This window comes from Coffea arabica, chromosome 6e (assembly GCF_036785885.1).
Source record: "Coffea arabica cultivar ET-39 chromosome 6e, Coffea Arabica ET-39 HiFi, whole genome shotgun sequence".
Lineage (NCBI taxonomy): Eukaryota > Viridiplantae > Streptophyta > Magnoliopsida > Gentianales > Rubiaceae > Coffea > Coffea arabica.
Genome location: NC_092321.1, coordinates 11,802,680 through 11,827,711, shown reverse-complemented (window position 1 = coordinate 11,827,711; position 25,032 = coordinate 11,802,680). Strand labels below are relative to the sequence as shown.

The following is a 25,032-nucleotide window of genomic DNA, read 5'->3' as shown; positions in this document are numbered from 1 at the left end:
TCTAATAATGTTGGTATAATATATAATATACATAATATGTAATAATGTAATAATGTATAATATAATATATTATATATATACAATATTATGTATATTATACAAATTGAAAATTATATATTATATATTATATGAATATTTATATAATGAAATATACAATAAATATTACAAATTGAAATATTATATAAACACCATATTTATAATATTATAATATTTATAATTAATATTAATGTATATTATATATATTAAATATTTATATATTTATTTTTACATATTATAAATATTTTATTTTACTTAAAAAATATTTTTACATACTTATAATATATTTATATGAATATTATATATTATATAAATTATATATAATATAATATATATATTACATTTATATAAATGTACATTTATACAAAAAATATATATTAATGTATATTTATAATATACATTTATATTATGTATTATACATAATATAATACATTTATAATATATTTATATTAATATACATAATATTAATTTTACATTTATACATAATATTAATACATTTGTACATTTATATTAATTATATTAATACATTTATACATAATATTAATATATATTAATAAAATTATAATTTATACATTTATATAATATTCATTTGTAATTTATACATTTATAATAATATACACTTTTACATTTATAAATATATTTATAATATGTATTATATGTAATATAATACATTTATATATTTTTATATAAATAATAAATATATTTATTTATAAATATTTATAAATGTATATTTATATAAAAATATATAATTTATAATTTATAATTTATACATTTATACATTTATGTACTATTCATTTATAATTTATAAATTTACAATAATATACACTTATACATTTATAAATATATTTATATTATGTATTATATGTAATATAATACATTTATATATTTTTATATAAATAAATAAATATATTTATTTATAAGTATTATAAATGCATAAATGCATATTTATATAAAAATATAAAAATTATAATTTATACATTATAATTTATACATTTATATAATATTCATTTATAATTTATAAATTTACAATAATATACACTTATACATTTATAAATATATTTATATTATGTATTATATATAATACAATAAATTTATAATATATTTTTATATAAATATATAAATATATTTATTTATAAATGCATAAATGTATATTTATATAAAAATATAAAAATTATAACTTATAATTTATACATTTATATAATATTCATTTATAATTTATACATTTATAATAATATACACTTATACATTTATAAATATATTTATATTATGTATTATATATAATATAATACATTTATATATTTTTTAGCGAATATATAAATATATTTATTTATAAATATTTATAAATGTATTATAAATGCATAAATGTATATAAAAATAAAATTATAAAAATTATAAATTATAAAAATACCCAAAATATGTTTTAAAAATATCTCTAAAAATAATCCAAAAAACATCTACAGTAAAAGTTTTTCATATAGTTTTTGAAAAACAATCTCAAAAACAACTAATCCAAACGGACTTGTATTTCAAAAACGAAATACTACAGTGCTGTTTTTGAAAAACAACCCCAAAAACAGGTAATCCAAACGGAGCCATAGTTTTTATGAGCCTTAGTTTAAAAATATTACTTCCTCTGTCCCATTTTGATAGTTCTAGTTTTTCTTTCACACAATTTAAGAAAAAGCAGTTAACTTTGTTGGAAAAACAAAATTAGGTTGCTATTTTCCTAAAATACCCTTACATTAAATAAAGTACAACTTTATATTAATTATTCATGAAAACTTGAATTGATGGTCAAGAAAGAATGAATCCTCATTTTATATTATTTCACATTAAATCTAAATGTATTATATGGGGTAGGTTAACAATCTATGTTAAATAAGGTAGTTTATACTAATAACAACCTACATTGACTAAGGGTATTTTAGAGAAATTAAAAGATAACTACATTCTTCAATTAGAAAATGGACTATAATTTAGGACAGATGAAAAAGGAAAATAAGATTATCAAAATGAGACGGAATGAGTATCTTCCATATGTTCTCATGATCCTCTTACTAGAGTGTTTTTCCAATATCAATTCGTTTGGTTTTGACTTTTTAGTCCACAAACAGGAATGGCAATAGGAGGAAAACATTTTTGTAAAAGTAAAAGTTTACAAGTACCTTCCAATAGAATGTGTAATGTAAGAAAAACTTAACTAAAAAAAAAAAGAAGAACAAATTAACTATCCAAAAAATTGGATTATTATTATGTATTAACCCAAATTAAAAAATATTCCACTTCCATCTTATAATTAGAAGTTCTGAATTCAAATCCCCTTACTCTTACACAGCTTCTTAGGTCCCATCCTCCCCTGTTGGAAATTTTTTTTTTTTTTAAAAAATTATAGGGCTCTAGAAGATAATAATAAAAACTGCAAAATTTTATGACACCTATTTCTTTACTTTCCACTCTTAATACACTCCAGGGTTCGTCAACCCAACACCTATTGGGCTGTTCCTGCCCTCTGTTTAATTATCCCTTGAAAGGCCATAGGTGTTTTGAGTTAGAAAAGCCCACAATTGGGTGACCCGAGTCCACGATTTGAGTGCAATTAGATGATGGGCATGGCTCCACGAGAGTGGGTTCCTAATGCTGCAATTTTTCCCAATTCATGAGCTCTGGTTGGAGTGAACCCTCCGATTTATCAGTCTTGAGAACAGGTAATTACTTACTTTCAGTTTTCTTTATCTGGGCTTGTTTCGATTTGCTTAAAGAAACCAAAATTTGTCTTGAAAAAAATTTTCATGGTTCAGGGTTCAATTCTTGTTTCTTTAGCGTAAAATTGTCATTCTAATGGCAAAAGGAAAAGGGACACTTGATTTTAGCCTTAACAGGAGATTTTTACGTGGGTTTGTGTTGCATTAATCATTGATTGGTTATGCATGCGGAAGGAGTACTGCTCAGGAGAGACAGCAGCTTTTTGCTGCATCCTTCTGTGAAATAGGCATATCTTGATCATTTGCAATTGTGGCTTTGGTTTGAAATTAGAGGAGGAGCACAAGAAACATACAGTTTTGATCCTTTTTTTTTCATTTTTTCATTTTTTTGTTTTGTTTTTTGTTGTATTATTATTTTCTGTTGTTCTTAGATTATAGGAAAGTATGAGGTATCTTCAATGTTAAGCTTTTTCACTGGGCTCTTGGAAAAAAATTTAGGGAATACTGGTGATGCATAATTTCGTGAAAAGCAGGACACTGTGGATAAAGTTATGATTTTTTTGAAACGTTTTTTGGGTTGCTTTTAGGTTATTGGGAAGCATGATACAAATTCAGATTACGGGGAAATATGAGCGAAGTTCGATCTTAAATATTTTGACTATCTTTAGGAAGTGCCATTGAGAAGTCTAGGTAATAAGAAATTGTGGTAATGTAGAATCGTGTGCTAAAAGCAGGATGGCAGTGTGTGAAGCATGGCAACTAGGCTTCATAGATGCCGATGTGTGAAACGTGGCAACTTTTATAAATGGTACGTTTAAATTCTGGTTCATTGTAGGATATGGATCTTTACACTGCATGTGTTGAACATATAATCAACATATTAAAACTTTCTGAATATTAACATGTTAATGACGCTTGAGGCATGCTTTAATGTGCTACTTGCTATCTTGTGACAAATGATGATTAATAGTCGTTGAAAGAGAGAGTTTGTGATTTTCTTTAACGTTTCTTTGTTACTTCTACAATGCAAAAATTTCCATAGACACTATATCATCATGCAATAATGGTGATGGTAACTTCTTGATTATTATGAACTTCGATGAGGGTGGAGAATGCTCAATGCCTAGATCCTGAGCTCAATGCCTAGATCCTTATGCTCATTTAGGTGGACTTCTTGTCATGTAATAGGACAAATACTAGATAATGGAGTTTTGACCATGCTAATTATTGATTCTCAGGAAAGAACTTGGAATTCTAATTGTTAAATTAACAGTATCACCGAACAACTTCTCAGTGGGGAAAATGCTGATTTGTTGGGGTGATTCTTTAAATGGCTTGATTCTCCACCCAAAAAAGAGACTACATAGTTGTTCCAAAATGGTTGTCTCTGAAAGTATGCTCAGGAATCCCAGGCCTTAACTGTACTAGGACACAGAAGGAAGAATTTTTGTGTGATTTCTGAGTTTGAAAATGATTACGGATCTGCTTTCTTGTCTGGTCAGCTTATCGTGGAAGAAAAAGGCATCTGGCTTGGTTACTTTGGTAGGAAAATTTTCTATACAATCAGAATGATTTGACTCTGATTTATGATTATAGTTGGCACTACAACGTTCTTTTGCCTAATCCCAGTAAATGATGCTTGTTTGTCTGATGTTGACCTAATAGATGAGATATTGGCCAATGGTAGTTTAATTTCTTTAGTTGTTGTTGTTGATTTTATTTAAAGTTTTTATTCAATACTTCAATTTGTGTACTAAAATATGAATTCCAAATTATTCTCCATGAGTTCAAGTGCACTTTGTCCTATGATGCATGTTCGAATAGCTGAATAATTTGTACTCTCCTGTATCTGCTTCTTGCTTTTTGGGTACATCTTTAAGTGTTTCTCTCTCTAGATGGAACCTGGAAGAGATTCTTACTTTTTCTTATTGTTCATCTTCTAAAGATATTGCAGGTAATTTATCCTACATAGTCTCGGGGAGAAAGTTATACTTTGCCTCCCTTACTTGAGGAGGCTTTTTTTTAATCCAATGACTTCGAGAAAACACATACCATCAGCACATGAAGGACGTTCTGTACCAGGTCCTGCTTTCATTCATCATGGTGCATTGCCTGCTGGCCATCGTCCGATGGAACCACTTCCTCCTCCTGAGCTTTTAGATAGTAGATTGGCTGTTCAGGCAGCGGAAATTGAGCAGCTTGCTGTGGATAATCATAGGTTGGCAGCCTCCCATGGGGCTTTGAGGCAGGATCTTGTTGCTGCTCAGCAAGAAATGCAGAAGCTTGCAGATCATATTAGAAGCATGCAGACTGAGAGTGATATCCAGATTCGTGTATTATTGGAAAAGATAGCAAAAATGGAAGTTGACATCAGAGCTGGTGAGAGTGTAAAGAAGGACTTGCAGCAAGCACATTCTGAGGCACGGAGCCTGGCATTAGCTAGAAAAGAGCTGACTGCTCAAATACAAAAGGCCAGTCAGGAGCTGGAGAAAGCCCGTGCTGATGTCAAAAAATTACCGGAAATGAATACTGAACTCGATAGTTTAAGGAAAGAACATCAAAGGTTACGGTGAGTGGAGTCAACTGTTCATATTGTTTTAATATCATCTTTTTGATGAGATGAAACATTCACTTCTGAGCTTTTCTTTACGTGTTATGGACTAAGAAATCCTTGATGCTATGTTTTGTGGTAAAGCTTAATTTCAGTTCGAAACGTGATTTATCCTTGTTAGTAACAGGAAAAGTGTGGAAACAATCACTTGTGCTTTTCACCCTGCATCTCTTTTTAGATTTGGAAACTGTTGCTTTGCGCTTGATATGTGTGTGTTTTATAAATAATTTTCTGGTGAACAGGAAAGTAATGTTGCTTCTGATTACTACATATTGGGCTTTCTTATTCTGGTCGGTATCACCCATTAACTGATATTAGTGCAAGCATTTAATTCAAATTTCTTTCTTTTGGGGCAAAAGAATGACATTTGAGTACGAAAAAGGTTTAAACATAGCAAAAGTGGAAAAAATGCGAATCATGGAGAAGGAAATGGTGGGCATGCATGGAGAACTGGAAAGATTGCGTGCCGAGGTGTTCAGTGTCGAGAAGAGAGCACATGGTAGCAAGTTTGTTTTTTGAAATCCTCTCAAGTTATTATTTTCTCAAGTTCCAATGTGATCCCTTTAGGCAATAATGCTTGCTGTCTGTGTAGCTCCCTACACGTATGGTGGACCCAACATCAATCCACATACATTCTACCCACCTGCTGTACATGGTAGTGGTGGATATGTTGATAATTATGGAAGACCTGCTGTTCCGATGGGTGCTGGGCCTATATCCCCGGGAATGATCCCGTATGGTGGTTCCATCACTGCAGGTGCTCCTGATGGAGTTGGAGCTGTAGCAGGAGCTGTTACTGGTGCTGCTGGGAATCCTTCATGGACGGGAACATATGATGCCTCGCATGCTCGGAGGTGAATGTATCAGCCAAAACTGGATCCTGGGGTCCCTTCGTATGCAACTTAGTAGAATCTTGTGTTGATGATTTACCAAATACTAGCTTGTAGGCTTGTACTCGTTAGCTCTGAGAATTCCTTGTAAGTTATCGTAACCTGTTTCATGGCTTTAGCCAAATTTTACTACAAGAATTGTAGCATGTTGTTAGCTTCTGTATAATATAGCTTTCCTCTTTTATTGTCCTTTTGCAGTCCAGATATGTTTGTGTAGTTTATTTTGACTTATGTCTCCTCCCTTCTATTCTCCCGCTTGGTCTCCCTCTCTTGGAGTTAGGTTGGGGCATAATAAGGTTTGGGATTGGAAAATAGCAAGGAATATATTAATCACCTTGAAGAAAGTGCTTATCAATCAAGAGACGCCCATGGATGCTGATATTCATGTCATTGAATACTCAGAAGAGATGCAGTCTCTTCAATCCTGTGGTTTTCCTTGCATCTTGTTTCATCCTAGTCTGCACCGTGCATGAATTCAGGATGGGAGGTGGAGAGTTTTGGTTTTGGTAAAGCTTAATAAGGATAATTGGCTTGTGTATGATAAAACAAATTTGTCGCATTGGCACCTAATGGTGGAGGTTTTATAACTGACCACTCCTAATTAGTCAGTGTGATTTGCCTGATGAAACCAAGATTTTGGAGTTCCAGAAATGACAACTTACTACTCCTTAAAAATTCGTGGTATATAAACCAAAACATACTTTTGCCCATATGACAATCAAAGAAGAGCTTGATAGCATGAAAAAAATGGTAACTTCTGCTTTTGTCAGAGGATGACCATAGCATCAAAGATGTTCCCGATTATACACGAAAAAGACGTACAACAAAGTCAAGAACAAAGGATGAAATAGCTTGCAAATCCAAAACCTCATCTAATAACTCTTAGTCAGTTAAAATGAAAGTGCGATTAATTTGCTTTTATGGTATCCTCGAAGTTGCTCCAACATTGTAGAAATAAAAAGCAACAGATGCGAGGCTGAAAGCAGAGCAGCCATGACAATGAGGAAGGTCCCAATGTTCTGCCATTTACCAAGTAATGGTTTGAGAAATCCATCTTTACAGGCTTGGCAGTTGTAGCACAAAATGGTTTCATCATTCTTCCATAGATCACAATCCCTTTCCAATGGGTTAGACGAATCCAGTGTTGAATCTTCTTTCCTCCAGAATGTGGCATTCACGTATTCCATTCCACAGCTTGTTGGCGGCAGACAACAACCAGACTAGACAATTGCGCCAATGTAAAAAATAGTCCAGTGAGTAAATGTAAAATGTAAATAGAGGTGCAATTGTAGAAGTGATATGACCAAAGAAAACACAAATCACTCAAACTAAGCACACTATTTATTGAAAAAAATTCGATCATAATTTTTTTTTTTTTTAAGTTGTTGGTTGAATTAAAGTATCAAACACTGCCTAATAACATGTGTATGAACCATTGAAAAAGAAGTATTCTGCTAATGTAGAATACTAAGCCAATACTAAGCCAATAGCATTCAACATGTTTTTAGGATATGCCATATGCAAAACTAGTGATTTATATTTTACATATACCTATATATATATTCGACCAGCAAAAAAATTCTTTGTCTGTAATGTCTACTCAAGCACACGTATACTATTTCATGTGACATTTTTATTAGCTTAGTACCTCAATCGATGATAATTTGCTTGCTGTGAAGTCAAAGGATTTGGTGGTATAAGACCTTAACGCCAACTCTCTACATGTCGTTGTAGCATACAAGCAGGATTTGATATCCTTCCAATTGTAGTCATTATCCACCCTGAACTCAAGCCATCTAGGAGTACCGGGTATGGTACGAGCTTCCATGTCAAAAGCACCCTCAAGTCCAAGACCAACAATCAGCATCAAAATCAGTGGCACCACAACTAAGAGAAGTCCAAGCATAGGAAACCGGCTTCCAAATTTCACTACAAAGTTGCTCACAAAGAAGACAATTGCTAGACCAATGACAATCACAAGTTGTAACTTTGGCAAGTCAAGAAGGTTTTCACAGTCATATTGTCTCAAGTATAGCAACCAAGCGATTGAAAAGAGGATTGGGAAGGAAAGAAGAAATGAAAGTACGGTTAATGAAAGCACAATAATCTTCATTTTATCTGTTTTAGCTGCCACACTAGTATTAGTAGTGGCAGCAGCAGCAGTGGTGGTAGTATCATCAGGGATTTCTTTAGCTTCTTTTTCTTTGGCTTCATTTTTTGCTTCAGAAATAAGCACTGCAACTTCTTTTTCTTCGGCTTCATTTTTTGCTTCAGGAATAGTCACTGCGACTTCTTTTTCTTTGGCTTCATTTTTTTCTTCTGGAACAGGCACTACAACTTCTTCTGGGGGAGCAGAATTCTCAGCCATGAGCAAATATGCAGTATGGAACAACAATGGTCTTTCCAAGATGGTTTACAAATCAATGAAAGTGGTTTTATGAAGTATTATTACTGGACTCTGTTGAACATTTCTTCCTTTTCTCTCTCTTTTAGCATTTTACTTAGTCAGTCAACGTGCACGAAAGAGGCTGTCTACTATTTTTTAGGTGATGCGAATTCAACTGCAATTTTTCGGGGGTTGAGACATTTTAGGATTGGTAGTTTGGGGATGAGTAAATAAGCATGTCGGGTTTACTCATCATAAAGATATTTGACATGTAATAAAAACTTTTTTTTTACACGTAAACTTTCATGCTTTTATTGATCAGAAGAAAAAAGAGAGAGTGTACAAAAGAAAACTCTGGTTTAGAGACACCTTTGAACTTTTGCATCGGTGGACAGACGTACAGGGTTTCACTAACCTGAACTCCATATCAATTTTTAGAAACAGCAATAACACATCTACTTATGTAGTAGTACCTTGTAATAAAGTATCACTGTCTCGTAATTTGATCATTAGTTGAAGAACATGCTGCTACTTGTTAGCTATCATCTTCTTGTAAACTAAAAGCATTAAAAATTATCGTTAATAGGTTATTTAAGTTCTTTTAAGAGAATGAATAGCAAAAATTGAAATTCTAACAACATAAAACCCAAACTTCCTCTTAAATATGGAGACCTATTAAACGGGGAAAGCCGAAGCCTATCAGAGAAATTTCACCTAAACATGTGGAAGATAGGAATACTCGAAGAGGTATATCATTACAACTTATGAGAAAAAGTATAGAGGTATGATATTTTAAATATATGTGTTATAGGGATTTGGCAAGATTTAAGTAATGAGAATTAGAGCTATTCTACAACAAAAAAAATTTTTTTTTGTGGGAGCAAGAATAAAAGATATGCTACCTAAAATAGACAGTTAATTGATCAGAGAAAGCTGAATTATAAGTTTTCCTCCTAATTTTGCGTTTACCATTATAATTTCCTCATATTTATGTGGTTTATCACTCTTTTACCTTTTTGTTGTTCATCAATTATCAAAAACAATAACTAATCTCCAAATTTTCCCATCCTTATAACTTCATACCAAAAAATCCACACATTAGGAAATTGGCTAAAAAGTCTAGAGTTGTGTATCTCCAACATGCAAAATAAACACGTTTGGTTGATACTTCTAATATATCTTCAATTTTTACCCACGCGTAGTCTTAATTTTTCTTAACCACTTATTCCCTTACATTTAAAATCAGCGCTCATTAGTCCCTACTATATTTGGAGCTAACTGTATTTCAAGAACTATTTTCCTATGCATAAATTGGGAGCAAGAGATTCAATATGACCCGTTTGTCATAGTTTTGAAAATTCTACTTATATACTTGTGACTTAAAAAAAAAAAAAAACTGCCAACCAAGGAATAATGCATAAATCACCTTTGCCTTCTCATTTTCTTTTTGCTCTTTTCCCTAATGATTTACTTTTCTTGAACAAACGCATGAAGAATGCCTTTTCCATTAAATTAAATTAAGTGTATAAGTTGTATACAAGTTAATTATGAGATTGCTCTATTTCTAGTTTGGCATTTCTCTAAATTAAATGACAACTAATTTGTTGTACTGATCTTGCAGTTGTAAGGTATATGTAATCTTATTTTGGGAAAAAAAAAAAAATTTTTACCAGAGCTTTTGTAAGACAGTTGGGGGCTATGTGTCAAAAACTAAAAGGTGAAGGGTGAACAGTAAAAACTAAGAAAATATTAAGGGTTGCAAACTAATCTAAGCTAATTCTACAACTACTAATCACTGAAACAAAACGTGAACAATTTTAGTTTCCAACACTCTCTCCCGCCGACCAGAAGAAAGTGCTCTGTCTCATTTTCACATCATTTTCGATCGATCCCGTCTCGTCAAATGGCTGAGGTAAACTGAAATTAATGAAATTAATCCATTAATTTTTAAGGGATTTTAGTCTATGATTTTCTACCTTTGTTTTATTGTGGTTTCAATTTCGTCTTAATTGATTGCTGATGAGATTATGTACATTATCCTTTTTATGTGATCTGTTAATGATTTGATTCAATTGCCGGTTCTGTACACAATGGACTCATACAACGTGGTTATGTATATATATCCCACTCAGTCAATGTATTTTCTGTTATCTTTGCATGTATTTTATTGGCAGAACATTGTGAAAATATGGTTTAAGTGTGAAGGAAATTCGGGGTGAAAAGCTAGTATAAAACAATGTGCAAGAGATCCAAGAAATGAATGATTTTATGGAGATTTATGGTTGAATTAATCAGTAAAAGGCATTGGTTAATGGGTATTTTAAATTGGGAACTAAAAGAGTGCGGTGTTGGCATTCAGTTTTAACACAGAAGAAATTGGTTTTGAATCTAGTTATAGAACTTATATGGTTCAGAATTAAAGAGGAAAAGCAAATGATGGTTGGCATTCATGCCTACCAGGGGGCAAAGTTGCAGCTATGGTATAGTTGCTTCTAAGATGGGTGTGGTTAGGAATTTCAACAAGATGTTAGCTTTTATGCAATATATGATCGTGGGTTTTCAGCTTCTTGTTGGAAAGATATTCAGTAGATGTTCTTGTTGAAGTGTTATCTTTCAATAGCCAGTATTACGTCAAGCAGTGGATTTTTATTTAGTTTTTTCGAGAAAGTTGGAATTTTTGGGATTGGATTGCCATATTGTGCCTTGTCAAGCCTTGGTGAGAGATGAGCCCAAATTTCTTGTTGTCAAGAACCATTTTGGAGTGCTAGGGGTTTAATTTCATGGTAGAATAAATTTCCAATGATTGTAGGGGAAGTATAAATAGACAGCTTCAGAAAAGGTGCAGTGCTTTCTTTTAACGTGAAATGTACTGAATTTTGCTGATATTGAGAGGTATTAAAAAGTGATTGTTGGTATAGCTTTTCTGAAAAGTTTAAACCTAGTGAGGCCTAAAAGCAAAGTATTTGTAAAGAAATACATTGCTATCAAATCTGAACGGACTCTTGTTGAAAGCAAGCAGCTGTATGAAAGGATGATGGAGTTGTTTTTATAACAAAACCATAGAGTTAGTTGGATGTTGTGCACATTTGCTTTTATGTTTTTCTTAGAGAAAAGTTTGTGCCTTTATTTAGTTTGGGTTTCCTTTGATAGTAAATTTATTGAGGAAAGGGAAATGTCCTGCTACGTGGATGTTTGGAATTTGAGATATGATATGGGAAATTACTAAAAGACTTGTTTTCCTTCTTTCTCTTTGTAAACTTTTTAATATTTCTTTCCTTCTTTTCTTTGTGCTCCCCCCCAACGAAAAAAACAAGAAAACCCCATCCACGGGTGCCCCCAATGTTCCATCTGTATAATATATCAAGTCAGGAAGATTTTCTTATGAGTATCCATACATGAAGGGAAGAATTGTGTACTCCTAATGCTGATGGAAAATTGGGTTGTTGTAGCTAATCCCATATTGGTTCTCTATGCTCTCAAAGCTCTGTATTTTAATTGTCATACTTGAAAATGTTTCAGATTACAGGTGAATGTGGGGTTCCATACCAAGAGACAGAATGCCTTCTTTCCCACTTTCTCCAATAGCCAAGCAAGAGCTTTCATAGTTTAAGTTCTCTCATGACTATGAGGATACTAAGCAGATTAAAATTCAAAATCCAGCCTAAAATCCCTATAAGGTGACATAGTTTGGTGTTGACTCCCCCTTCTCTTTTCATGGTGATATAAGGATTGAAGTAGACTTTCTTCTTTAGTACAGACTGAGAGAAGAAATCTACCTTCTTGGAATATTACTCTGGGGATCTCTATATCCTTGCCTGCTCTTTTAAGTTACTGGTTCCGATACCTAGGCTTTATTCATTTCCAGATGGTCTACTTATTAATTATTTGGCCAAATGGTTGCTCATCATAGAGCATGTTGGTTGTGGTTTATATTTGTTAATTTTTTTTAGCCAAATAGTTGTTTATAGAAAGAGAACGTAAATTGTGGTTTACTTTTCTTGACTCAATTGTAAAATGTTTTCTTTATCTAGTCTTGTTGACAGCTAAAGGGAGCCATAGCTGGCCCTTTGTGTAAATGCACTTTTATTTCTAGTCCTTTGGGCCAAATAGTATCTCATTTCACAGTGTGTGAGGTGCTTATCTCATGTCAGAGTGTGTGAGGTCTGCTGCTAAAGTATTTTTCATTTGCCACAATAGACACAAACAATTTTTCTTTCGTCTGACCTTTAATGCCTGAGGGCCTGTCCTTTAGCCTCAAGAGTGAATTTTTTTTCCTTCTTTTTGATTTCAGAATAGAACTGTCATATGCAGGAATTAGGTTTTCTTGAGGTTGTGATTTTATTGATTCATTCTTTGAAAGTTGCCTGTTCAAAAAATTCTTTCTTTATCAATTAGATATTCTTATTCAAAAAAGCATGGAAGTGCATCCAGTTTTGTTGAAAGCCTTAGTTCTGAACACTCTTAATGTCTTCTATCTCATGATTATGATGTGTTGAAATTTTAATTCTGAGAAAAGATGTTTTATCTGTGCCTAGGCTAGAGCTTCTTAGCATGCAAAGCATGATTTTTCTCATAATTACAATCGGGTCAAACTATGTATTCTTGCTGTGGATGTCTCCTGCCTCGAAACTATTGGAATTCTGGTAGGATATGATGCCTTGGGGAATATTACAATGAAATCTAAGCATGATGGAGGAGAACGCCGTCTTAAGTGGAAACATGCTTATTCAATATTTTAACTATTAAGTAACTTGTTAAAATACTTTTCTTTTTTACCTTTTTTCTAAAGTGACAATGTTTGCTTCTCTGAACTTTTGATAGTTTTCCTTTTCATTTTATGTAGTGAATTTAAGTGTGTGATTTATGATGAGAAAGCGGAAGACGCAATTTAGTGTTGAACAGTTGTCTTACACTCTTCTTAGTAATATTTGTATGCTAATATTGTCAGATTGAACTGAAGACTGCACCAGCTGACTTCCGATTCCCAACAACTAATCAAACTAGACACTGTTTCACACGCTACATTGAGTTCCACAGGTAATGGTCTATCAGTTTTGGCTGCATGAGGCATCTCTGGGTAGTGGACTAGTTACAGACCAGTGGTTGTTGAATAATATGCCATAAAACCAATTATCTTAAAAGGAAATGCTCTATCAGTTATGGCTGCATAAGGCTTTTCTGGTCATTGAACTTTGTTACATATGAGTGGCTGTTGATTGCTTAATAGTGTGTCATAGAAACCAATTTTTTTTCTGTGTCATGGAACAACTCCGGTAAAACCATTGAAATGGAGTTTTTGATTGATGAACTTATCTTTGCATTTTAGGTGTCTTGAGACGGTATTAATGCCCTAATGTTGGTTTAGTTAGACCAAATTCAAAATTCGCAATGGTAGAAGTTTTTTCAAATGCATGGGTGATTTTTTTTTTTTTTTTGGTTAGATGTAAAGGTGCAAACAGAAATCGCATCATACTTGGTACCATCATCTATAAGGCCAGTTGATTGTTGCATTATAAGTATTTAATGTGTAGTTTTGATTCTAGCCCTCAGTTGTTGAAAGAGAAATCTCAAGTTAGTTTTGTGTTTGTTAAGAAGGTGTAGGCTGAAACCTTTAGGCAAATATCTTTTGAAAGTGCCTGGTTAAGTTAAAATATTTTTACTTGACTAGATTACTACTCCCTAACATGTTAAATCTAGAAGCTCATGAATAGGGTTTGATGTTTGGGGGGAAAAAAGAAAAGAGTGAGTACAGAAATATATATCTTGGTACTCAAGATGATTTTCTATCGGTTGAATATGCATTTGATATAGGTTTTACTCTTGCCTGGTTTTCTCTCTAGAGCACAGTAAAGCTTTTGTTGGTCTATCATAATGATTTGGTTTACACAGATTCAACACCTTTTTGGATTTCAGGTGCTTGGCTGCCAAGGGTGATGATTCTGGAGAATGTGAAAAATTTGCCAAGTACTATAGGTCCCTCTGTCCTGGTGAATGGGTAAGTAAGTATATATGTATATATATGTAGAATTGCTTTTACCTGTTGAATGTTGTTATTGATTGTCATAGGCTTGGGGGACAGCAGTCCTCTTCAAAAGGTCAGATATGAGCACTGTTGTCCTCATAAAAAGTCCCATTTCATGTGTGATTCTGCTTGAGATGGCATTGCAATCGGAAACTATTGCTCCTTTATGTTACACAGGAATTGGGTGGTGGCATGACATCATAGTTAAAACTTAATCGTTATTAACAAAAACAGCTATGGTTTTTCTTTTATGTTTGACTATCTGTTTTAGTTCCTTTCGGAGTAAGTTTTGGATTGTGAGCTTGAAGTTGCTTGCAACTCTCATGTGAATTTCTGTGCAGCCCGTTTTATGTTTTTGACATGGTAATGACGTATGGAAAACCTCTAGTTGTTTGAGGAAGATAGATATATTAAATGGGTGATTGGGCATGGCCTTTTTGAATTACCAAGCGGTACAACACCAATAGTCTTTTATTGGCTTTCCACCGTTCCCACTTTTTATGTTTATTATTATATAAATGTCTTTGACTACTATTTTACCATATGCAATAGGATGATAACATTCTACTATTTTACCATAGTTTTGAATGCATCTACCAAATCCCCTATTCTAACTAGTTTCTGCTATATTTCTACAGGTTGAGAGATGGAACGAGCAGAGGGAGAATGGAACTTTCCCAGGGCCTCTTTGATTTTGAAACTGCTTTAGGTCTTCATGTCTGCATTATGTCTTTTGTCTGATGCTGATCTGTGGGTTTTTGTTTCAGCATTATGGATCAATAAGGTAGTATTTATTTCCAATGTACAACAACTGTACAAGGAAGGGTTTAAGGTTCCTGTCGTGGCCTTCCAATCTTCTGTACGCTTGTCCATATCACTTTATTTTGGAACTTTGATAGACAGCTCCACTGTGTGTTTCTTCTTTCTTTATTGAGAAAAGTGTTTGTGTTGCAAGTACAAATTGTAAAAAAATTATTATTTTTTTTTGCAAATAATTACTTACATAGCTCTCAGGAGTAGGTCAGGAACAGCTCTTAACCAGACAAAATGAAATGTAACTCCTAAGTAAAGGAGGCATACTTTTTCACGGTTTTCTTCTAACACCCCACCCCATTATTTAGTAATTCTTATATCCGTCATCCAATTTGAGGAAATAATAATAAAAAAAAAACGGAAATTTCCTATCTTCCTTTGAATTGGTCCATGATACTTATATTGATTTACATTAGTTGAGGATTTATCAAGCTAAGTATTAAAATAATTCTTAAAATGGACTAAAAGTGAAGAAGGGCTCAGTCTATTATTATTATTATTATTATTAGTATTTGTTTGTTTTTCTTTTGTCTCCTTTGCAATGCACAGCCAAAAAGTTTGGTTTTGATTACGCGTTATTCAACATGGTTCAGGTTTAAGCAAAAACGACATGTCTTGGTCAATTCAACTATTACTTACTTACAACTCATTCTTTTTGGGGTATCCGCTCAAGAAGAAGCAACTTTCGCCAGACTATAAAAAAGCCTCTTAACGTGTGATAAGGAATTGAGTAAACAAAGAGACGATCTTAAGAGAGTTGATTGGCTTTAACTATCGTCCTCTGCCTTTGGAATATTCCAAGTAACTTCATCATACTCATTTATTCTATACTTATTACTACTAAACACGCACATGCACTAAACGATGGACACGGCGCGCGGGACTCACCTGATTTCAAGTTATAAGTCAGCGTCCAATTTCAAATAGGAGAAAAACAAGAAAAAAAATATATATATGGCTACAAACAATTATTTCTTCTTTAAACAATTTCTTTTTCTTTCTTTTGGAGGACCTACTTTGATACTAATCTTTGGGAAATTGTATGGTCCCTTCGTGGAATCATTTCTTCAATTTCTATTCCTTAATGATAATAGCAGTTGAAATTTTAAAGTTGTGAAATTACAGAAATTTAACATCACTTATTTCACATTTAATGGTAAATTTAACTTGGCTGTATGATCCTGTAGAATCTCTCCTATTTAAAATCGACTTCCAATAACTGAGAGCCCGTTTGGATTGTGAGTTTTTTGACATAATTTTAAATTACCTTTTTGTCTCGTACATCACAGTGTTAGAATATATATATTTTTTTCTTCAAAAATTTAAAAATTGCAATCTAAGTGAGACCAAAATTAATCCAATCAAGAAGGTATTAGGCAATTAAAGTATAAAGACTCCTTTTTAAAAAAAAAAAATGAAGTCGCTATTTGAATTTGTATCATAAATTGCATTGAGTCAGTCAGCATTGAAGATTAGTCTCAAAGATTAAGTGACCAAAAGATTTTGGATATATTCTTTTTTGCAAAAAAAAGATTTTTTTCACATGCATAATTAGGGGTGTAAACTAGTCTAATCAAACTGAATACCCTAGTATTCAAGTTTGTTTGATTATTTTAACGAATTTGAAATTTTATGCAAATTTGACTTATTTATTTTGCCAAATCGAGTTTGAAAGAATTTTTTTTATCGAGTTTAAATGTTGGCGAACATAAAATGTTGTTCAATCTTAACTTGACTAGTTGGCGATCCAAATTTGAATGAGTTCTTAACGAGTCAAATTCGATTCAAATATCAAGTAATTTGGTTTATTTTTCAATCCTATGCATAATAAACGTTGTTTTTCTATTACTTTTTTTAAAAATCTTTCTAACCATTTTTTTACTTTCATAAAATACATCACATCATAAAGACTTCTTCTTCTTCTTCTTCTTTTAATCCAAACACTTGTAACAAAAGTATTTTTCAATCATCTTCCATCGAGACAATAATGGTTGGGATAAAAGGGAAGGGACATTCAAAATTAAAGATTTTGGAAATCTTCTAATGTTCCTGTTCTTGATCAAAAGTCACATCATCCTTCAAGATAAGTCACTAGCCAAAATGATCAAGTCTACCATAGCGTCAAAACTTTATTGTTACATTTTTGGCTTCTAATGGGCTCAGAAAAGAGAAAGAAAAAGAAAAACACTTTTGGCTTTGCTAGTCTGGTCCCACGCTTTCCCATCCGTTTCGATTCATTGTTGCGCTTGTCCAATTAATTCACACGGCGAGTACGACGTGTCACACGTGGCGCACTGGGCTTATCGCTTGACGCTGAAATTTTTTGGGAAACGGCCACACGTCTCCGAAACTCCTTAGCAAATTCCAGACCAACTCAACCTCCACGAGTTTCACATTTCCCCATACCGATTTTGGGACCCCAACATTTTGGGTTTTCTTACCTTAAGTCTCTCATCTTCTCCATTTTTGTCAATTTAAACCTACAGACAATTGTAGCTATTGAAACATAGGGGACTACATCTTTCAGCTTTAAATTAGAGAGATACCACTTCCTTCCTACTCTTAAATATGTGTAAGCATCTAAATTGGATTAATTTTTTTATTGATTGTGAATATATACATAATAATTAATCACAATTGATCATTCGCTCCTGCTAATATAGATACTCCATTTGAGTCAAGACTAATCCATCTAAATTTTTTTGACCAAACAAAAAGTTGTACTACTAATAATTTACACAAAATGTTCTTTGACTTTACAAACAAAAAAATATGCAAACAAAAAGTAAAAATTAGAATCAATTTATGAAAGATGACATAAATTTATGTGAAATTAATTCTTAGTTAATTCAATCATCATATATAGTAAAATGAATGCTAATGAATCAATTACACGCAATAGGGTACTGCGTGATACATGGACTAGAATGATAACTTAGAGGACTAAGAATGCAATTAAACGGTCCGTCTTCACCAATATAAGTAACCTCCCTTACCCTTTATTCCATTCATCATATCCTCCTTTCTATTTTCCAGATTCTCGCTTTCTTAGCTCCAACCCAGATCAATTTTCCATCGGATCCTACTACAAAACTAGTAAAACTGTTCACCATTAACTAGGTTTGTTCACCATTAAGAAGCACATAACTATTGGAGTTTAATCATCCCTTTTGCTTCTTGGCTTCTTGAGAAGTTACTACTGATATTTTTGGTTCGTTTTCAAGAATACCAGAGAAAATGCCACGTTGCAGCAACAGTTTGCTTGGGATACTGAATTTTCTGACGTTGTTGTTGTCAATCCCAATAATTGCAGGTGGGATTTGGCTAGCAAAGCAGTCCAATACTGAATGTGAACGTTTTCTTGAAAAGCCAGTGATAGTATTGGGGGCGTTTCTGCTGTTGGTTTCATTGGCAGGACTCATTGGATCATGTTGCAGAGTTTCATGGCTTCTTTGGGTGTACCTTTTGGTCATGTTTCTGTTGATTGTGCTCCTCTTTTGCTTCACAATCTTTGCGTTTGTGGTTACAAATAAAGGTGCTGGTGAGGCCCTTGCAGGTAAGGGGTATAAGGAGTACAGGCTTGGGGATTACAACACTTGGTTGCAGAAAAGGGTGAACAAAAATTGGCCCAGGATTAGAAGTTGTATTCAGGACTCACAGATCTGCAAGCGCCTGATTGAACAAGGTGCCACTCCTTTAGGACAATTTAACAAGGAAACGCTTTCTGCTCTTCAGGTATGTACAGATTCATAAGTATTGCATCTTTTGTTGCTCTCCATACCTGCATGGTTGTCATTCTTTTTTCTTTTTTCTTTTTGAGCTAAAACTTGAGTTTTTCACTTGAGGGGATAAGGGGTTCACTTGAGGGGATAAGGGGTTTTCTGTTTTTTCTGCCTCGCTCTAGATCTGGATACTCAATTGGAAGATATCTTTAGGGTCTGTGACTGTATGTCAGTAGTTTGTTCTTGTTGGTATAGTAATTTTACTTTTTTAAGTTTCTTGAGAAAGGGTATTGATCTTCACTTGGAATCACTAACTGCCATGGATCTGTTATATTTGAATGATGGTTATTGAGTAGTTTCGTAAAGTTGAGAGACTTGACTAGAATCTCGACTTAAAATGTTCTGCTTTTTGTCTGAGACAGATTGGTGATGCTGCTTGTATATATTTCTTGTTACAAAAAGTGGTGTGGTGCATAAAGTGGTGCCTTTAAGAATAATGATATATCAATTTACTTAACCCTATTGCTTATTCTGTCAATTTTTGTTTTGCTATTATACATGTTCAAACAAAGTATCTCCAGAGGAGAATAATGGCATTCAACTATTTGCTGTAAAATCATAAATTGTCCTGCTTTGGATTGATTGCATTTTTCATTTTTGAATTCGAAGCTTGTTTTTAATACATTTGACACATTGTTGAACTGCTAGGTTGTTATAAACTAAGATGTTCCTTTTGTGATTTTGAGAATCGTCTCCTGGTTGATGTACTAGTTGCACGCCTCAAATTTCTGTGAAAGAATCTGTAAAATTTTCAGCTTCTGTGCCTAAACTCGATGTCTTGGAAAGGTTCTTCACAGATATATGACTAGATTGAAATTAGTTCATTTGCAGTTAAATCGTTTTTATGTTGTCTCTCTCATTCTCTGTTCATTTACTCTTGCCAGTCTGGATGCTGCAAGCCACCAGATGAGTGCAAATTCACCTATGTCACCCCAACCAACTGGACCAATCCAGGAACAGCAGGGTCTACTAATCCAGACTGCGCGGCTTGGAGTAATGATCAGAAAGTTCTATGCTACAACTGCCAATCATGCAAGGCTGGTCTGCTGGACAATATCAAGAGTGATTGGAAGAAGGAGGCCATTCTGAATATTATAGTGCTGGTCTTCCTCATCATAGTATACTCTATAGGATGCTGCGCATTCAGAAACAACAGGGAGGATAATGCATGGAAGCGCTACCCTTGAGCGATCAAGCTCATATCTGAGTAGATATTAGAGTTTGGAGTGAAACTGGTTTTGTAATAATCTATGCAATACAACTTCCTACCTATTTGTTAGTTGCTTCTATGTATAGCTTGATTTTGCTCATTCAGACCATGTTGGATGATTAATTTCCTACGTTAATGCTTAGTTTCTATATAGACTTTTCAGTCTTTGACAAAAACATTGGCAGATTTCCCTGCCATGTTCAGATCTGCTTCTGAACAGGTTCTGCTCTGCATACTTGAGTTTGATCTCTAAAGTTTTGGCCTTCAAAATTTGTCGGATTTTTGTCCATTCTCTCTCTTTAATGCAGGAAAGACTTCCTGTTCTTAATGCCATGTTTTCTGGTGCTTTTCTTCTAATTAAGTAATAAAAAAATTTTCTGCTTGATTACCTGCGAAAACAGGGTAAGTTGCTCCTCACTGTCATTGTAGTGGCCAACAATCATTGATTTAGGTATCCCCTTCTTCCTCTCTTTGCTTAAAGCTTTGATTTCTTTTGTGGCGGGCTCCAGTTTTAGTCCTGTACAGTTTGTTAATTGTCTACGTTATTGTGATTTAGATTAGGCCTGTCAAAGGTCGGATCTAGACCTGGATTCGCGAAATTATTGCAGGTATAGGTAGGTATTTAATTCCGTTTCCCGGATTCGGATTCGTTTTGTCAAACAAAAAAACGGGTCGGATACGGAATATAGTATTCCGACCTGTATTAGACCCGGATCCGGATATAAATGAATTAATAATTTAAAAAATATATATTTATCAATATAATTTGATTAGGGTGATGTATTTGAGTAAAGTCAATTTGATTTCTTTTCTTATTTGGTTTTTTCTTTGCATTAGTTAGAAATTAGTTTATAAATATATTTTTTTCTCATTTTTATTAGAAATTATAAATTTTGCTAAATTTGTTCGGGTAAACCCGATCCGGATCCGGGACCTGCCGGATCCGGATCCGGAACATAGAATAAAAGACCCATCGGGTAAACGGATCGAATCCGGGTTCGGAATAATGAATTCTGGCTCGGACCCGGCCCGTTGACAGCCCTAATTTAGATGCTAAATTCAATTTGACCAAAATCCAGATCACTCCAAAAGTTCTACCATGTGGCAGAAATATTATTAAGGGCTAGGCAATTGAGGTTGTCAGGTGGATTAGGATGCATCGCACTTGTCCTTGGGTTTCTGAGTCTGATTATGCATTCATTTGCTTCTATCTCATCTTATTGATTTTATCCCCAATTGTGTGGTGAAGGATTTTTTTTTTCTTCTTTCACCACCAGACTTTGCAATAGCCCACCGGACACTGGGGTCAGATTTCAAATTATCCTTTTGAGTTAATGGAAGTCGACGTCCCTTTCTGTCTCTCCAATTATTTGCAGGACCAACAATGAAAAGCTGTAAAGAGTAAAGACCCATCATCTCTGGGTTTTCGTCGTTCACTCCTCTCCATACCTACCATTGTTGGTGGGTTTTGTTGGTTGGGATCGTACATGTAATTTTTGCTTTTTGATGGAAATAAGTAATTACCATCACCCAAGAGTCAATTGAATGTTCCCTGCCAGTCAATATATTTGGCCTTTCTTATGATGACTTCTTTTTTTTTTTTTTTTTTTTAATTTCAAAAGCTGGCTAGACTGAATGGTAGAGTAGCTCAATTTTGTTAGTGCTGTTGTTGGTGTAATGTGGCTTTCAACCATCCCCTTCTACTGTTTCATCTCAAAACAATCATTTAGTACTTACTTAGCTTTGAGAAATATGCAAAGAAAAATAAAAGTTAAATATAGACACCTGCACAGTCACCACATAGTACTGGAATCTATACAACTAAGCAAAGAAAATAAAACTGATCACAATCACTATATTCTATACAATCAACAGAAAATTTGCATTGAAAAGTTCCAATGTAAAGTCAGCTCCCAATTCTCTCGAGTCTTTGGAATTCTCCTCCATCCAGCTATTGGCATGACGAACATATCTCAAGAATTTCATAAAGAATCAATTGAAATGTTCTAAGATTCCTTTTCCTCCATAATGTATAGGCCAAGTTAGGGGTGACTCGTGGAGTACAACTTCGACTTAATCAAGTCGAGGCTCAACATAATTTTACGAAACTCAAATTCGAGTTCGAGTTTAAAAAGATAAAAAATAGATATTTTATTTTTAATAAATAAATAAAATAATAATTTTTCTTAATAAATAATAAAATATTAGGGATATATATGTTATTTTATTATTAAAATAAAAAATAATATATATATATATATATGTATATATTCGAGTTCGAACTGACTCGCAAGCTAACAATAGTATTTTTCAACTCAAATTCGACTTGGTCAGCAGATGAAACTAGGAACTGATATTTTGGGCAAATCGGTATAAGATATTTTCCAAGAGCTGTTTGGAAAAGTAATACGTAATTATGAAATTCTAGCTTATTGTGGTAAAGTTGCGTCTTAGATTAGAAAATAAGCTAGTTTTAGATCTTTCTTTAGTACATGAAAACGAGGCCATAAATTCCTCGAGGCCGATGGAACCGATAAGTTATCAATTTAAAGGGCTTCAAAATTCAATATGAGTAAATATATAAATTATTTAGCGAAAATGACCTGTTTCATCTTTCACATTTCGCAAAAATATTCTCTTCGTCTCTCACTTTTAAAATAAAGCAAATTCATCCCTGACATTTAAAATTAAAACTATTACATCCCTGAACCTAATTTTCAATCTGAATCAAATCATTCAATAGCCCAGTAATAAATTTCGGAAATAGAATTGATAGATCACTCGGTCAATTTCATCATATTCACATGACATTTATTAAACCAAAAAAATAAAAATTATAACATAAAAGGTCATTCTTTGTCTTGGAATAGTGGGGATTTTTTTTTTGGTAAATCTTTTCATACATCGTTAGTATATCCGCTTGCGAATCTAGATGTGTATCATAAATATAAAATTTGGTGTTTAAATTTAAATTGAAATGATATGGCGGTTCATAAAACCGTCAGTGTATACAATGATAATGTAGGAAAGATTAATCTTTCTTTTTTATGTTATAATTTTTTCTTTTTTCTTTTTTGGTTCATTAAATTTTACATGAATATCAAGTTGAGTTAACCAAATGATCTACTAATTACACTCCCAAAATTTGTAATCAGGTTGATTGGTGGTTTGATTCAGATTGAAATTTGGGTTCAGGAACGTAAGAACTTCAGTTTTAAAATGTTAAGGATGAAATTGCTTCGTTTTAAAAGTGAGAGACGAAAAAAATATTTTTGTGAAATGTGAAGGATGAAACCGATCATTTTCCCAATTATTTATCATCCAAAGAATAAAGAAATCGGAACACTGGAGTCTTAAGGAATAAAAGGTATTAATCAATTTTTGCAATGCAGGTAATACCTTCCTAAGTAAATCTCTTTGTGGATGAACGTACAAGGGAACATGGTGATAGTTACGTTGTTTACGGGATTAAACATGGCATGGCACAGAAAATTGGACCTCGTTTCGAAATGCACCAAGATTGAGCTGGTGCTCCAGCCAGGTATAATATTGATGAACTCTTTCAAATTTATCTTCGATACAAAATGGTTGTAAAATGGAAACTATCAAATTAAAGTACAAAACTTACAGTATATAAAGGGCATCCAATTTCCAAAGGTGAGTGCAATTTCCAAGCTTGTGAAATCTTTCTCAGTGAAAAACGTGACAGCTGCAGATTGCAAGGCAACCATGAAGCACATCCTTGCATGCTGTTACGGGTAAATGATCGGGATAGCTCTTGGACACCGGCACCTGTTGAGAAAATGCAACACAAATATGGATATACTGTTAACTGATTCTCAAATTGTGTGATTCCAATAGAGAAATATCGGGTGGTTTCACCTGCAAAAGTTGCCAAGCTGACCGGCAAATTGTGCCTGCTAAGGGGATGAAACAACCAAGCAACCATATCTCATCTCCCTTTTTGAATAACGAATGCATTAGCTGAAGCTCCATGCTTAGAGTTCTTGGCCCTTTTAGTAATGGCATGCTTATGGCTCCAGCAACAGAGCTGATTGTTCCGATGATCTTGGCTATACTCCTGAAGCTTTGGATATTCACTTTCTCTAATCTGTAATTGACATATATTAAGGTACGGTATTCGAGTGAAATTTAAGAAATAATTATAGACAAAAAGAGTTCAAAAGAATTTATATAAGTTACTGTGCTAATAGATTTCTGTTGCTTTGAGATAACATAATAATTATGCAATCAAAAGTAAAAGGGATGAGATCATCCATTGTATATAGAATCATTTACTTTTTCATGATGAATGTAAACTCAGTCCTCTTTAAATTTGCATTAATCTCCTTGATAGTTACCCGACAATGTAGGCCGCCGCAAAAGTTGTTGCAGGAAGTAAATTGACCATTGCACTTGCTATTGAAGATGAGGCCAAATGTATATAGGCCCTTAAAATTGAGATTCTTGTTAAATGTTACTCTGCACAAGGAATGTATAGAGGAAAAACTTAATCAATTGGATACTCACATTAGTTTAGCTTCCACATACACACAGATACTCAAAAGAGAATAACTTAC

The 25,032-nt window shown here is 33.4% G+C and overlaps 4 protein-coding genes across 8 annotated transcripts; 3 read left to right on the top strand and 1 right to left on the bottom strand.

Moving 5' to 3' along the window:
* Positions 1-2,538: 2,538 nt before the first annotated feature.
* On the top strand, positions 2,539-6,429 carry LOC113694738 (protein FLX-like 4). Of its 5 annotated transcripts, none has more exons than XM_027213601.2 (5): positions 2,539-2,741; positions 3,473-3,546; positions 4,684-5,307; positions 5,709-5,848; positions 5,942-6,429. In XM_027213601.2, exons 3-5 carry the CDS (start codon positions 4,769-4,771, stop codon positions 6,205-6,207), a joined length of 945 nt encoding a protein of 314 aa, XP_027069402.1. In that variant the 5' UTR covers positions 2,539-2,741; positions 3,473-3,546; positions 4,684-4,768; the 3' UTR covers positions 6,208-6,429. The 5 variants fall into 5 exon arrangements, with proteins under 5 accessions (XP_027069402.1, XP_071911364.1, XP_027069400.1 ...); XM_072055263.1 differs by having other exon boundaries at positions 3,454-3,546; XM_027213599.2 differs by having other exon boundaries at positions 3,326-3,546.
* Positions 6,430-7,129: 700 nt separating this feature from the next.
* Positions 7,130-8,607, bottom strand: LOC113692952 (tetraspanin-15-like). The gene is made up of 2 exons (XM_027211550.1): positions 7,888-8,607; positions 7,130-7,459 (listed from the first exon to the last, which is right to left on the bottom strand). Exons 1-2 carry the CDS (start codon positions 8,605-8,607, stop codon positions 7,130-7,132), a joined length of 1,050 nt encoding a protein of 349 aa, XP_027067351.1.
* A 1,789-nt stretch (positions 8,608-10,396) lies between these two features.
* Positions 10,397-15,586, top strand: LOC113691934 (cytochrome c oxidase subunit 6b-3). Its single transcript, XM_027210258.2, has 4 exons — positions 10,397-10,537; positions 13,574-13,662; positions 14,539-14,620; positions 15,286-15,586. Exons 1-4 carry the CDS (start codon positions 10,529-10,531, stop codon positions 15,337-15,339), a joined length of 234 nt encoding a protein of 77 aa, XP_027066059.1. The 5' UTR covers positions 10,397-10,528; the 3' UTR covers positions 15,340-15,586.
* A 2,841-nt stretch (positions 15,587-18,427) lies between these two features.
* Positions 18,428-20,552, top strand: LOC113696066 (tetraspanin-8-like). The gene is made up of 2 exons (XM_027215390.2): positions 18,428-19,195; positions 20,127-20,552. Exons 1-2 carry the CDS (start codon positions 18,698-18,700, stop codon positions 20,427-20,429), a joined length of 801 nt encoding a protein of 266 aa, XP_027071191.2. The 5' UTR covers positions 18,428-18,697; the 3' UTR covers positions 20,430-20,552.
* Positions 20,553-25,032: the final 4,480 nt, after the last annotated feature.